The 13,689-nt window shown below is 48.6% G+C and overlaps 3 protein-coding genes across 5 annotated transcripts in view; 2 read left to right on the top strand and 1 right to left on the bottom strand.

Annotated features, from left to right (window-relative positions):
* bmper (BMP binding endothelial regulator) overlaps positions 1-3,467 on the top strand; it is a 13,809-nt gene extending 10,342 nt beyond the window's left edge. For both annotated transcript variants that reach the window (XM_029129459.3, XM_029129460.3), the window contains 6 exons: positions 743-788; positions 1,160-1,320; positions 1,390-1,591; positions 1,666-2,008; positions 2,089-2,219; positions 2,513-3,467. In XM_029129459.3, coding sequence (XP_028985292.1) covers positions 743-788; positions 1,160-1,320; positions 1,390-1,591; positions 1,666-2,008; positions 2,089-2,219; positions 2,513-2,694 — 1,065 coding nt within the window. In that variant the 3' untranslated portion in view covers positions 2,695-3,467. The remainder of the gene's footprint in view (positions 1-742; positions 789-1,159; positions 1,321-1,389; positions 1,592-1,665; positions 2,009-2,088; positions 2,220-2,512) is intronic.
* Positions 3,468-3,836: 369 nt separating this feature from the next.
* eaf1 (ELL associated factor 1) lies at positions 3,837-7,502 on the bottom strand. 2 transcript variants are annotated; one of them, XM_029129463.2, is made up of 6 exons: positions 7,256-7,502; positions 6,631-6,725; positions 6,346-6,482; positions 5,937-6,109; positions 5,603-5,821; positions 3,837-5,527 (listed from the first exon to the last, which is right to left on the bottom strand). In XM_029129463.2, the coding sequence occupies exons 1-6, from the start codon at positions 7,356-7,358 to the stop codon at positions 5,478-5,480; spliced, it is 777 nt and encodes a 258-aa protein (XP_028985296.1). In that variant the 5' UTR covers positions 7,359-7,502; the 3' UTR covers positions 3,837-5,477. The 2 variants fall into 2 exon arrangements, with proteins under 2 accessions (XP_028985296.1, XP_028985297.1); XM_029129464.2 differs by having other exon boundaries at positions 5,603-5,818.
* A 56-nt stretch (positions 7,503-7,558) lies between these two features.
* Positions 7,559-9,482, top strand: mettl6 (methyltransferase 6, methylcytidine). Its single transcript, XM_029129461.3, has 5 exons — positions 7,559-8,005; positions 8,081-8,215; positions 8,292-8,462; positions 8,609-8,750; positions 8,916-9,482. Exons 1-5 carry the CDS (start codon positions 7,715-7,717, stop codon positions 9,068-9,070), a joined length of 894 nt encoding a protein of 297 aa, XP_028985294.1. The 5' UTR covers positions 7,559-7,714; the 3' UTR covers positions 9,071-9,482.
* Positions 9,483-13,689: the final 4,207 nt, after the last annotated feature.

Here is a 13,689-nt window from a genome sequence, read left to right as displayed (position 1 = left end):
GTGGCCTCGTGGACTTGTGGCCTCGTGGATTTGTGGCCTCATGGACTTGTGGCCTCGTGGACCTGTGGCCTCGTGGCTTTGTGGACTTGTGGCCTCATGGACTTGTGGCCTCGTGGACTTGTGGCCTCGTGGACTTGTGGCCTCGTGGACTTGTAGCCTCGTGGCCTCATGGACTTGTGGTCTCATCAGTCACCGACGGGTTGGCAGCGCGGCTCTGAGCAGCCTTTTGTCTGTGTTTGAGTGACAGTAGAGGAGGCTCCCTATATTTAGGCCCCTGGAACCAGGCTGTGTCACTGTGAGTGCGGCCTCTTCAAAGAGACGGGGCCTTTGTGCGGAGGCTGTGCACGGTGAAGTGCATGTGATGACAGATGAGGTGAGTGTGAGCCTCCCTCAGGCCTGTGAAAGCCTCTGATCTGCCTCCTGATGAAGCGCCAGCACGCAGCGGCTCCGGTTTCACGGCGGTTGGAGTATCAGTGTCTTTGCACTGGTCCTGGTTCAACCTGTCACCATATGAACTCCTTTTATTTCGTTCTCTTCTGTGTGAAAGAAATGTGGAAAAACTGTCCAGTTTGTCCCAGTTGGTCTCCAGTCGGTCTGATCTGTGGAACAGGTTTCATCTCTCCGTCTCTTCTTCCTCATTAAACACACTCTTTCACCGTCATTCCTGATCTGTTCCATCTCTGTGTTCAGGTGCTGTGTCGTCTCTTGTCCCTGTGTGATTATTGAACTGTGTCTTCCACAGAATAAGATCCTGAACAGAACCGGCTGCTGCCCCGTCTGCACTGAAAGTGAGTAAGTCCTCCTCAGCCCTGCAGCTTCCGATTTGCTCTGCAGATGTTTTGATGCTGCTGTGAAATCAGATATTAGGGGAGGCAATAAAACGCTCTGGATTTTCCTTTTTTAAGTCGAAATGAAAACAGATCTCAGTCTGAGCATTTCCCACGAACCCAAGTCCAGACTGTGGTTTGCCCCCGGGTCATGTTCCTTCTGTTTTTGGTTGTGAACTGCCGCAGAAATTGCCCCAGATGTCTGTGAATTTACTGGTACAAAGACACAGACCTAAAATAGTGGATCTGGTCCCACAAAGTTCATCCTCCACCTTTAATCAGCACTGCATTATGTCCTCATTAAGTCTCTTCACCGCCGTGTTTTTCTGCAGAACCAGGCGTGTGCACCGTGTTCGGCGACCCGCACTACAACACCTTCGACGGCAGAACCTTTAATTTTCAGGGAACCTGTCAGTACGTTCTGACCCGTGACTGCGGCGCCGGCCCCTCTGGAAGTAACGCCAACGTCAACAGCCCCGACTCCAGCTTCACGGTAGGACTCCGGCTCTGAGGTAACCGCCGTCTGGGTTCCAGCCCGTCCAACGCCGTCTGCTGTGTCCAGGTGCTGGTGAAGAACGATGCCCGGCGGACGCGCTCCTTCTCCTGGACTCAGTCTGTGGAGGTGAGGCTCAGCGGGTTGGTCCTCAGTCTCCACCAGCACCTGACGGTTCGGAGGAACGGCTCGCGCATCGCCCTGCCCTACCACGGCCCCGGCGTGCACATCGACCTGGACGGATACCTGCTCAAACTCACCACCATCGCAGGTGGCTCACGGCTGATGGTTCAGGGCCCGGTCCCATGACGCTGTTGGTAACCTCGGGTGTGCTCCTCCACTCAGGCCTGGAGATAACCTGGGACGGGGACAGCTTCGTGGAGGTGGTGGCGGCTCCTCACCTGCGCGGCCGCCTCTGCGGCCTGTGTGGAAACTACAATGGCCACAAGCGCGACGACACAATGGGAGGCGACGGCCAGTTCAAATTCGACGTGGACGAGTTCTCGGAGTCGTGGCGAGTGGACGGGAACGAGGTCTGCTCCCAGCAGCCGCCGCCTCGCCGCCCGCCGTCCTTCCTGTGCCCCGGCAGCGTCAAGGTCAAGTTCCGCGCGCACCGGGAGTGTCAGAAGCTGAAGTCGTGGGAGTTCCAGAGGTGCCACCGTGTGGTGGACTTCACGCCGTTTTACAGGTGAGGCTCGGACGCCGCCCGCTGGCTGAGCGCTACTCGCCTCCGCGTCTCCCTCCCGCTGACTCCCGCGTCTCCCGCAGGTCGTGTGTGACGGACATGTGCGAGTGTCCGGTCCACAAGAACTGCTACTGCGAGTCGTTCATCGCCTACAGCCGAGCCTGCGCGAGGGAGGGCGTGGCCGTGCTGTGGAGGCCCGACGCCGCCTGCACGGGTGAGCAACACACGAAACCAGCCGTCACAGACAGCACGTCCTTACAAATGTCTGCTTGGTCAGTTAACGTGATGACTCCCTCGCTGCAGCGAGGCTCAGATCAGTAGTCAGTGTCCAGGAACAGAAGCCTTTAAAGCAGACGCTCCCTGACGGACTGACACGTTTACATTCACTGACACTGATGTTCTTTCAGCCTGACAGCTGTTGTCTTCTATCTACCAGAGCAGAACACATCACACATGCACATCACAGCTGAGCGGCTGAATGTCCTGACCCTCTGCTCCCTCCCTCAGCGACCCAGTGCAAACATGGAGCCGTGTACGACACCTGTGGACCGGGCTGCACCAAAACCTGCGACAACTGGAACGAGATCGGGCCGTGCCAGAAGCCCTGCGTGGCCGGCTGCCACTGTCCGGCCAACCTGGTCCACTTCCAGGGGCGCTGCATCAAACCCATATCCTGCCCTGGACGGTGACCCTTGTGACACGGCGGCCTTAGGTTGGGGAGGGTTCAGTGTTAACTTGCTGAGAGGAGTTTGTGAGGACGCTAAAGGTTCTGCAGGCGCGGCTCCAACGGGTTCTCAGGGTCCAGGTCTTTCCAGGGACACGCTGTATTTGTGGACAGAGCCTGATCCTCGCTGCCACATTTAGCTCATGTAATCCTGTCCTGCCACCAGAGACTCCACAGGAGGCAGAACTCAGGGCCCTGTTTGAAGACTTCCTACTCTTTTCACTTCGCTGCCTCGGACCTTTAGGACAGAATGTGGGCCCATGAACTCCGGTGGAGCCAGTGTTTCCCACAAACACTGAGAATGTGTCTTTGAAGTAGTGACATTCAAAGAAAACTGATGAATCCTGTCATGATAGCTCTCTGATGACTTCACAGTGTAACTAACCAGATTTAAATGAGAGATTCTGCTTTTATATTATTATTGTTCTAATTATTATCATTTGATGTGGATGATGTTAATTTATATATAGATTGAATGACATGTTGTAGCACAAGTCAGAATCATGAATATGTTAAAGGGAAACAAAAGCTATTTATGTATTTTGTGTTTGTGTCACTATTTGTAGAGAAATGCCCAAATGTGAGTCAGCTGCTGCACCAACGCAGGGAAAACGTACTGTAATGACAATATGCTCCATGTACAGGTTGTTGTGCCTCGTAACACAGTGAAGTCGCTTTGAGCAGACGCTTCGCTCGACAATAACTATTTAAGACCAGCAATATAACCTTTTATCGAAAGTCCATGTGTGGCTGTTGTCTTTACTCTTTAAAGCCTGAACTGAAGCTTTCTGACAGGAGAACAACGCCATGTCTGTCTCCACAGAGCAGGTCTGTTTGGGCTCACGGTGACTGAACATCATGAACAGAAAAGATTTATGACTCATGAAACAGTTGGCAGAAACAAAATAATCCATAAAGGCTCATTTACAGGCCTGAACCTCCATCATATCAAGGATTTGGAGAACAGAGGGACATCACGTCTACAAACGTACCGTCCTAAAAATCTATTCCCCAACATCATCACTTCTTATAACAGAAAGCAAATGTTAGTTTTAGGAGCTCTCATTGAGAAAATGACTCAAATGGCAATGGAGGAAAAACATCTGGTTGGATTTACACACTTTAATACACCTCAGGTAACACATACACAACCATAAATCACTGAAACAAGAACCATGAAACTAAAGAATGCAACCAGTGGGCAACAGACCAGTGGTTGATTCAACGAGCACGTCCACTGCTGAACACTTTAAGTGGCGGCATTCAAAGGCTGTCCTCAGTGTGTTCAAATCAGGGAGTTGGGTTTAGTTTGATGTGACAAATATTTGTGGTTCAGTTCCAAATTTCTTCCGAGCTGAAAGCATTTGGTTTCTTTTTTATTTGTTAAACTTTCCAGCTCAGCTTACTGCGTTGTCTGTCCTTCAGCTTTTGAACTGGACAACATCAAATATGATGAGACATTCAGTTTATATCTTATGATGAATTACATTAGATGCTTTCCTCTCAACTCTACATTTAGAAGCTTTCTCACATCTGGCAAGGACGTTTTTCATTTTCCAATGAATTTTGACTATGATGCTGTTGCATCACATTAATAATCATATACTGTACGCTGGCTACTGAATGGTGTTCAGTATCACCCGTGGCTCACATGCACAAGACAGCGCAGCCTCAGACAAACACTGACAGGTCGCTGCTACACTGCCAACATTCCTGCTCTCGGCCAGTTCGTCTCTTTGGCTTTTACACAAAATGACACATTCAGCTTTGTTTCCCACCTGAAATGAGGTAAGGCAAGGAAGAGGTTAAACCACCACCACCATGACTAATGCCTCAAATAGAAAAATGCAAAGGTAACATTTGGATTTTAAGTGGTTAAGTTACCAGTAATGGCGCCTGTAGGCTCTAATTAATATCAGAGGCACTCACAGTTACAGTGAGTCAATAAATGTAATAAAGTTACCAAAGCCAACAAACAATAACTTTGATTCAGTCCAACACACACCGCAGGTGAAGCTTCCTGCTAAGACCTGTCAAATCTACAGAGGCTAACTGTAGTGTGTGTGTGTGTGTGTGTGTGTGTGTGTGTGTGTGTGTGTGTGTGTGTGTGTGTGTGTGTGTGTGTGTGTGTGTGTGTGTGTCCGGGCTTTGGTGAATTTAATACGCTGGTTTGCAGCTACAGTCACAGTGTGAAGTGAGGAAACACTGACAGGGACTAACACACTGTTGGCTATCAGCCTTATTTCTGAATGAAGACTGATTCTAGAATGAATTACTGTTTCTTGGATTTCCTGATCATCACAGGCTGCTCAGGTTCCAGCTGTGCAATTTTGCAATTATGTAATCAAAACAAGCCACTAAAGCATGAAGGAGACTGGGGGCTTAGTTTAAAACAATCACTTCCCTGTCTTGTCATAAACACAAACCCCACAACCAGAGATGATAATGTAGATAAAACTAGATGCTCTAAGTACAGAAAATATGTGTGCGCGCTCTAATATAACCTCTGAAGTAAAACATGGTTCTGCTTCTTCTTCTAATGTTTTGCAATACAAAACAAAATATACATCTAATAAAAATACACTCTTAAAGTCCCAGGCTGGCCAACTTTCAGACTCTACTAAAATAAAGTTAAAAATACAGTCAAGCCAAGATATACAGCTACGGTCAGCTATCACAGCAAAGGAACGAATGAGCCAGGCAGGAAGAAGGAGGTGGAGAGTGAGGAGGGATCCCAACCAGCAGAGGTCAGTCGTCGTCGCTGTCGCTGCCAGACTCACTAAGCTGAAGGTCGTTTCCTGTGAAGAAGGACTGTCATTAAGTGTCTGTTCTCTCTCCACAGCACATAAAACACTGCCTACAAAGATACTCACGGAGTGTGTTCATGAGCTGATTGTTGCCCTGCTGCCGCTCGGCTCCTCCGTTGGCCACAGGAAGGCGGCTGGGGGAGGTCTGGCTCATACGTGGGGCGTCGTGCTCGCCGTCACTGCTGCTGTCATCGCCGCTCCCTGAGGCGCTGGCCGAGTCAGAAGAGCTGCTGCTGCCGCTGCTGCTCATCTGCTCAATCATATCCACCTCTGCTCGCAGCTCTGCTGACAAGACAGGGGACTGGTTTGACATAGTTTTCTGCAGATCTATTTGTTCACATATCTTTTTAGATGGAATGAGCAATAAAGCTTTTGACCCGTTACATATGTAGTCGCTCACCTCTCTTGATGTCATCAAGCTGCGGCTCTGGGGATGGGTTATCCTTGGACGGAGATGGAGAAGTCTTGACTCCAGCTCCAGGCTTCGTTGGAGCCCTGAACTGTGAGCTGGCCTGGCTGGATCGGACCGACTGCTGCTCGATCCGGGCCTGGATCTTACTGCTTCCCTCAGCCCTGTACACGCATGACGAACATCAGACCTACTAAGTAACAATCCTTTCTGATCAAATTTCTTTTCTTAGCACGTAAAGTTCCCTATAACTGTGAATAACAAACCCTAACCCTTGCATTTCCATCCAACAAACTTGCAAATCACGTTATTTTACAAAACTATGTATTAACAGATGCGACAACAGGCTGCTGCAAAGAAAACTTCAGAACTCATTGTTTGCATTAACTGAACCTCTCACCTGGTTTTCTTGACCTGGATGCTGCTGCTCAGCTTCTCCAGCACAAACTCCCCGGTGTCGTGGTTAATAATGAGCACACAGTCCTTCTGGTACGGCCGCTTGTTTCCTTTAAATACTGTCATAGGAGGTGTGGAGCCCTGGAAGAGCAACAGTCTCAAATGAACAATCTAGATTTGCTTAAATTACTTCCGTAACTCTATACAATAATTTAGCTGCTGGTGTGAATCCACATCCCATCAGACCTGTACTAGGCCACATTCAACCTTCAGCGTTTACTGTCTTTACCGGAATGTGAGGTAATGTTATGGTAACTTCATCTCCTTTGCCAACTTGAAGCTCTCCCTCGCAGCTTGTATCAATGGATGCTGGTTTGAAATCATCTGCAAAAAAACATCTGTCAGGTAATAATCAAATCAATTGATTTATAACCACGTTTTAACAAGCAAATTTTATTAGTAACAAAACACACTGCTGCCTCTTTCAACAAAGGCTTTGTGTGTGAAGCATGTGCCTTCAAAGGATATCGCGATAACTCACAGAAGCAAAACAATGGAAACGTACTATTGATTCTAAACTTTATGCCAAACTAGTTCAGAGTTTCAGTGAAAACAGTTCACGTTTAAAACCGTTTTTAGGAAAATGTGTAGGTTCTGACAGTAGTGATACTAAAATATCAATAAACAGGATTTTAGCAAAAGAACACCTCCCGCCGTCTCTCCGAATAACACGCGCTGGTTAAACTTCTACAAACACAAACCAGTACAAACATTAACCCTCTTTATTGTAAGAGTCGCTGGGAAACGTCCATGAAATGACTGTCACAATATGTGTCTCTGAGAATGTCCCACTGGGCCAAGTCCGAGGCAGCGAACTGGACACAACAGTTACCGTAACGCGCGTTCACACTCACATCTGATGGTGTGAAAGGAAGATTTTGGCCTCTTCTCAAAGCTCTCCCCGAGCTTCAGAACGTGCTCCTCTTTGTCCAGCAGCGGATTCGTGCTTCCGTTCATGTCCAACGTTTTTAGATCCTCATTTATGCGAAATAGTCGGAGGAGCCGGTCGTGTTCAGTAACTTTGGTTAGATTACAGTAAGAAAGCAACTGTAAGACAAAGTTAGCCTAATGCTAACATTTAGCACAACAACGCTTTCGTCATTGCCCCTCCTCTTCCGTTTCCGGTCCGGCGATTAAATGTGCCCGAATAGTCTGATTTTACGCGGAGAAGTTACGGTAACGCACAAAACGGACGAGAACGGGCGAAAGGAACCAGACTCGACTTCGTTGGTTCGAGCGGGTTGTATCTACTTTGTTCCCTGTTATTTAGCAGCACATTTACTGGCAAGGACCAAGAGGCCATTCAGAGCATCATGGCACTGTCACGGAACGTCCCAAACAAAGAACAAGACGTGGACGTAAAAGACGGAGACGCTCCGCGGGTTCCACGACAAAGCTGCACCTCCACCGCCAGAGTTCTGACCCAGGAGGAGCTGGACCGGCTCCGCAGCGACCGGGCTCTGGTGTCCGAATTCAAGCAGGTCAAGCTGGAGAAAGAAGCTCAGAGAAACTGGGATCTATTTTACAAAAGAAACACGACCAACTTCTTCAAGGACAGACACTGGACCACGAGGGAGTTCGAGGAGCTCAAAGCGTGTAGAGAGGTGAGGAATGTCGGGTTCCGTCTCCAGCTTGAAGCCCGTATCAGAGAGGATTGATGTGGTGCCGTGTGCTTCCAGTTCGCCTCCCAGAGGCTGGTCCTGCTCGAGGCCGGCTGTGGCGTGGGAAACTGCATCTTCCCTCTGCTGGAGGACGACCGCAGCATCTTTGTTTACGCCTGCGACTTCTCACCACGAGCCGTTGACTTTGTCAAAGTAAACAGAGTTTTCCTCCGTTTCACTGGTACACGTTGTGCAGATCACTGTCGTTAAAAGGTTGTGTTGTTTGCAGCAAAACCCCCTGTGTTGCCCGGAGCGCTGCTGTGCCTTCCAGTGTGATCTAACCAAGGATGATTTGAGGGAGAACGTTCCTGAAGGCAGCGTGGACGTGGTCACTCTCATCTTCGTCCTGTCGGCCATTCATCCGGACAAAATGAAGCTGGCCGTGCAGAACATCAGCAGGGTGAGAGCCGAGACAGGCCTGAGGTCCAAGTCTAGCCCAACCACTTTTAATTGGATAATCCACGTATGCAAATGCTTATATGACACAGACGTCTTGGCTGATACTCAGGTTTTCGTGTGGTGCCATAACTTGGTTGTGGGTTTAAGGTGCTGAAGCCTGGAGGTATTGTGCTGTTCAGGGACTACGGCCTGTACGATCACGCAATGCTCCGATTTAAAGCTGGAAGCAAGCTCGGAGACAACTTCTACGTTCGCCAAGATGGAACCAGGTCCTACTTCTTTTCTAAAGGTTAGTCATTAGTTTGTGTTTGTGTCTGTTTCATGGAAGCTAAAGGAGAAAGTAAACCAGACACACCTATACAGTATGTAAAAAACATCACTATCCTATAGTGTTATAATCATCTATATGTTTGCCTGCTAATGTCTAAATAAAGTGTCTTGTGTCTTCTTTCAGAGTTCCTGAATCAGCTCTTTGAGGAAACAGGCTTCCAGTCTGTTGCCACTGACTACGTCCTGAGAGAAACAGTCAACAAGAAGGAGGGACTGTGTGTTCCCAGAGTGTTCCTGCAGAGCAAGTTCACCAAGATCAACCCATCACAGAACTCCTGATGTCATGTGGCCCCCCGCGGACTGATGCGGAGCTAAACCTGGATCGGACAGAGACACTTCTGTTCTTATGTGAATTGATTGTTGCTCACATACTGATGGCTTTGAATCCTTCAGCCCACAGAGATGCAGGTAGGTAAGAACGCTTCTTCCAACTAACGACCTGCTGTATGCGGCGCATAAGAGGAGCTTCATGACGCACACCAGCTGCTCACGGACTGATGAAGATCATGCTTTTATTGTCCGAAAGAGAAATGAGGAAATTAATGAACCCGTGTTTAATTAAGTGTCTAAAATATTCTAGATTTTATTTTTACTGAAAATGACATTAGCTTATTAAAATGTTATAAATGTCATGGATTTTATTGTTTACAAATAATAAATAATACATCGAACTGTGGTTAAAAAACTGGAATGGCACAGTATTGATCCATGTGCTATACCGCCGAACGCCGCCAGGGGTCGCTGTCACCATTGGTCACAAATGGAGAAATCATACATGTGGAAATACCATGAGGTTGTAAAGGTGAAAACCACTGTAATTGGACGAGTGTAGGGAACTGATGACAGTTGTCTGGTTTACAGCATGGATTCACCCAGACCTCAGCAAGTATCTGTGACCTGTGGCTTGTTCTTAATAAACTTCCTATAGAACTATAGCAGAGCCTGATATGCCACTAGACACGACAGAGAAGAGCGTTTCCCTCATTCACAGTCTTCTATATAACTACTTGGTTTTATTATTAGGACATCAATAGAAGGTCCTTGATGTTGCATCTGAATGAAGCTGTGTGTCAGGAGCCAGCAGTTCATTTACTGATTCTCACTTTCTACAAAATTAAATAAAACGTCTTAGTGACACTAAACCAATCTGACTTCTGCAGGTCCTTGCCTCTTTTCAGAACATGATGTTGATGAAAGCCAGCCGCAGCGAGCAGCCTGTCTACTGAGCAATAGCTTTTCTGCACGTGAACCCTTCAAATGAAACGTGGCCCCTTCTGTTCAGGACAAAGAATAAGAATAAGAAAACCTTTAATAGTCCCGCAGTGGGGAAATTACTTCACAGCAGTACAGATGAGCGAGAATACAGGTACAGAACAGTATGTGTTGGCTCAGTACAACGCAGTACAGTACAGTTAGAGTGAGTATGAGGTCATTGCAGGGTTATTGCACAGTAATGGGTATAAGATTTGTACCGGTAACAATGTACATGATTGTTCACAGATTTACACAAATATTGTGCAGAGCAGGTTGCTATATAAACCACTGATGCAGTGGGTGAGTGACTGTGGTGGGATGTGGTCAACAGTTCTGATTGTACAGTCTGACAGCAGCAGGTAGGAAGGATCTACGATATCTCTCCTTCACACAGCGAGGGTGGATCAGTCTGCTACTGAAGCTGCTCCAGAGCAGACAGTGAGTCCTCCAGTGGGTGAGAGACCTGGTCCATGATGGATGTTGGTTCAGCCAGGACCCTTCTCTCACCCACCTCCTGCACCGTGTCCAGAGTGCAGCCCAGGACAGAGCTGGACTTCTTGATGATCCTGTCCAGTCTCTTCCTGTCCCTCGCTGTGATGCTGCTGCTCCATCAGACCACACCTACAGGATGATGATGCCACCACAGAGTCATAGAAGGTCTTCAGGAGTGGCCCCTTCACTCCAAAAGACCGCAGTCTCCTCAGCAGGTAGAGTCTGCTCTGACCCTTCCTGTACAGTGCATCTGTGTTACGAGTCCAGTCCAGTTTATTGTTCAGACAGATGATTGTCCTGAACAATGTTCTCCAGTTCCCTAGAGCAAGGCAGCATTTCAATTCAAACGTTCAGATCTACAGAATAGAATGCTTTTATTAGTCCCACAGCGGGGAAATGGGCTCTTATTAAATGACACCACTGTGGTGAGTGATGCTGAGCTTCAACAGGCTCCAGGTTCAACTTCCTTCAACTTTTATTCATCAGCGTGATTTCTAGAGACAGGACGGTTTGGTGGAGTGGATGTAACGGACCAACGCGTCTGTTATTATCATGTGAGAAAGTCTGGGTGGAAATCTGAATGTAAACCAGGCAGTGGGAGCAATTGAACCATCAGATTTGACTGAGAGGCTACGAGACGTCAGCCAATAAGAGGTCAACGCAGTCGCGACTGGTTTTAGACTAGACTGAAACGAGGGGCGTCTTGGTTTTACTTAAACACGTCCTGAAGCTGAGCGTCTATTAAGCAGAGTGTCTCTGTGCACAGTGAAACCACGGGGACTCTTGGCTTTGACGCTCTCGCTTCAGGCACCGCTGTGCCGTTTCCTGTCCTGTGGTTTGGTTTTGCAGCCTCTCGGTGGCTGTAGCTGCAGGAAGGAAAGCAGCATGTTCACACCCGGAGGTCGTCAGTGTTCAAGCACGGCCTTTTCTCTGCGTCAGTTGTTCTTTGTTACAAATGTATAGAGACAAATTGTTGAATTTTGAAAACTTTTTAATATTTGAGCTTCTTAGCGGGACATTTCTTTTTTTGGGGGGGGTCTACTAGCAGTGCATTATTTAAAGAAGCAGTTCTAATGTTTTGGCCCCATTGTTCACATGGATTTGACTCCACCACCCACTGTTTCCACTGTTTCCTCACTCAGAGCTGCTGTACTTAAACAGGTGGATCGTGAAGTGGCCACTGTGGAGCTGCTGCTCAGTCTGGTGCCTCGGCTGTTAGACGTCTGGAGGCTTCAGTCTGTCACAATATGAAGAGAAGAAGGGTCGGTCACACTGTGGATCTGGGCTCCATTCGCTGCGATGCTTTTACCTTTAACCAGGATCCGGATGAAGTGGCCCATCGCTGACGCCCCTCGCTCACATTCAGCCTTGCACTGGAACTGAGCGCTGTCGCCTGCAGTCAGGTGGAGGATCTCCGTCACCACGTGGCGCCGCCTGGCGCCGCTGCCGGCGAGCGTCTCGTTCACCGTGGTGACATATTTGCTGGGTTCCGTCAGTTCCAGCTGCTCGTTGCTGCTTGTTTTACACCAAACCACGTGCACGTCTCCGCACTGTTGGGAGTTATAGTTCGCCTCACAGGACAGTTTGATGGAGGAGCCGCTGGGCAGCGTCCACTCCTTCTGTGGGTAAATGACCTCTATGACCTCTGCAACACAGGGACACTAACGGTTACACCTTCAAACGTGAAGTCATCAGAGCTGAGGTGGAAACAGCTGATCACAAGCCGTGTGGTAGTTTGGCCATGGATGGAAAGAGCAGTCGCTCAACGGGTTGTTGAGCAGCTTCATCCCGTTTTCAAGCTTTTCATCTACTTTCAAGTCGGTTTCTCTTAAACAAACTTCATGTGTTTGTCTCTCGATGCTCTCGGTTTGGTTTCATCGTGTGTGCGACCTTTTAAAGGCATGATCTGAGTTTAAATATGTCATCTGGGCACTTCCTGTCTGTTCTGACCTCGACTTGTTCCTGTCCTGAGTCTCAGAAAAGACAACGAGCGGCTGTGAAATAAAAACGCTTCACTTCAGTTCACAACCAGCGTTCAGACCTCACGCACAAACAAAACAAGTGAACATGAGAGATCTCCAGGCGTTCATGAACGTTACCTGAAGCTCCATGTTGTAATTAGAGTTTTTTAGATAAATGGGTTGAGATTCAAAAACAAACTTGCATTAGTGTCATCTGTCTGTAACACAGTGATGATCTCACTAACCGTTGTCCTGAGCAGACGACACACACCCGTCGAGCAGCAGCAGCAGCAGCAGCAGCAGCGGTGCCATGCTTCAACCTGCAGCCGAGCCAGAACACGAGGACACGGCGTCTGAACCCGTGGTGACGCGCTGCCGTGTGGGAGGAGGCAGCGTTTCCATCCTCCCACCTTTAGAGGGAGGGCAGGAGTTTCACACGCTGCTGTCACCACCTCAGCAGACGTCTCCAGCCTGTGGTTCAGCTGCTCATCAGACTCGTCTTCAGCCTCCAGCTCCAGGGTCCTCAGTTTCTGTCTGCTCATTTCAAAGCTTGACAGCGGCGAGTAAGCGCTGACTGGGCTCAAACTGCATCTAACGTAGCAGCGCCTTTTCCTTCAGGGTTGGTCACTGGACCAGGTTCTGTGTCCTTGGATCTCCTGCAGGATCCAGTGAGTCTCAGCTGCTGCATCAACTCTTTCAGGAGTCAGGGAGTCACTGGTGATGAGGTGCAGTTGACTTCTCTGGGGCACTGTTCTGTCTGTGTGCTGAGTTTGGTTGAGCTCCATCTCCAGCGTCACTGATCTGCTCACGCGGATCCTGATGAACAGGCGTCTGCGCGGTTGGTGCTGCAGCCAGTTTCTGTGCCTTCTGCTGAACTGATGTGTTTATAGTATTGTATGACCTGTTGATTAGACGTGTTACTACGTGCTAGCTAGCTGCTTATACACTAACTTAGTGAGGTCTGAGCACCTCCACGGGTTAAACGGGCCTCTACACATGCAGTGTGGTTCAATGGAACACTTCTACTCTGTGGGTGATTTAATCAACAGTTTGCTAATAAAAACCTGAAAAGTCCCCTGTGGGAACGTTGGTCACATGACCAGACTTCCTTCCTTGGAAACGCACTGAGGTTCAGAGCAGGAGGCTGTTGTGCAGACTGTTGTTGTGGGCTTCTCACTAGTCCCTTCATTA

Source organism: Betta splendens, chromosome 16 (genome assembly GCF_900634795.4).
Source record: "Betta splendens chromosome 16, fBetSpl5.4, whole genome shotgun sequence".
Lineage (NCBI taxonomy): Eukaryota > Metazoa > Chordata > Actinopteri > Anabantiformes > Osphronemidae > Betta > Betta splendens.
Note: the sequence above shows the minus strand (reverse complement) of the source record. Positions and strands in the feature narration are given on the sequence as shown.

Excerpts from the sequence above, each read along its gene's own strand:
- eaf1 (XM_029129463.2), bottom strand. The coding sequence starts at position 7,358 with ATGAACGGAAGCACGAATCCGCTGCTGGACAAAGAGGAGCACGTTCTG. Across the intron at positions 6,726-7,255 it reads TTCCTTTCACACCATCAGAT|ATGATTTCAAACCAGCATCC; the intron begins GTGAGTGTGAAC and ends GTTTTTTTGCAG. Across the intron at positions 5,528-5,602 it reads TCAGCTCATGAACACACTCC|GAAACGACCTTCAGCTTAGT; the intron begins GTGAGTATCTTT and ends CCTTCTTCACAG.
- mettl6 (XM_029129461.3), top strand. The coding sequence starts at position 7,715 with ATGGCACTGTCACGGAACGTCCCAAACAAAGAACAAGACGTGGACGTA. Across the intron at positions 8,006-8,080 it reads AGCTCAAAGCGTGTAGAGAG|TTCGCCTCCCAGAGGCTGGT; the intron begins GTGAGGAATGTC and ends GTGTGCTTCCAG. Across the intron at positions 8,216-8,291 it reads GAGCCGTTGACTTTGTCAAA|CAAAACCCCCTGTGTTGCCC; the intron begins GTAAACAGAGTT and ends TGTTGTTTGCAG.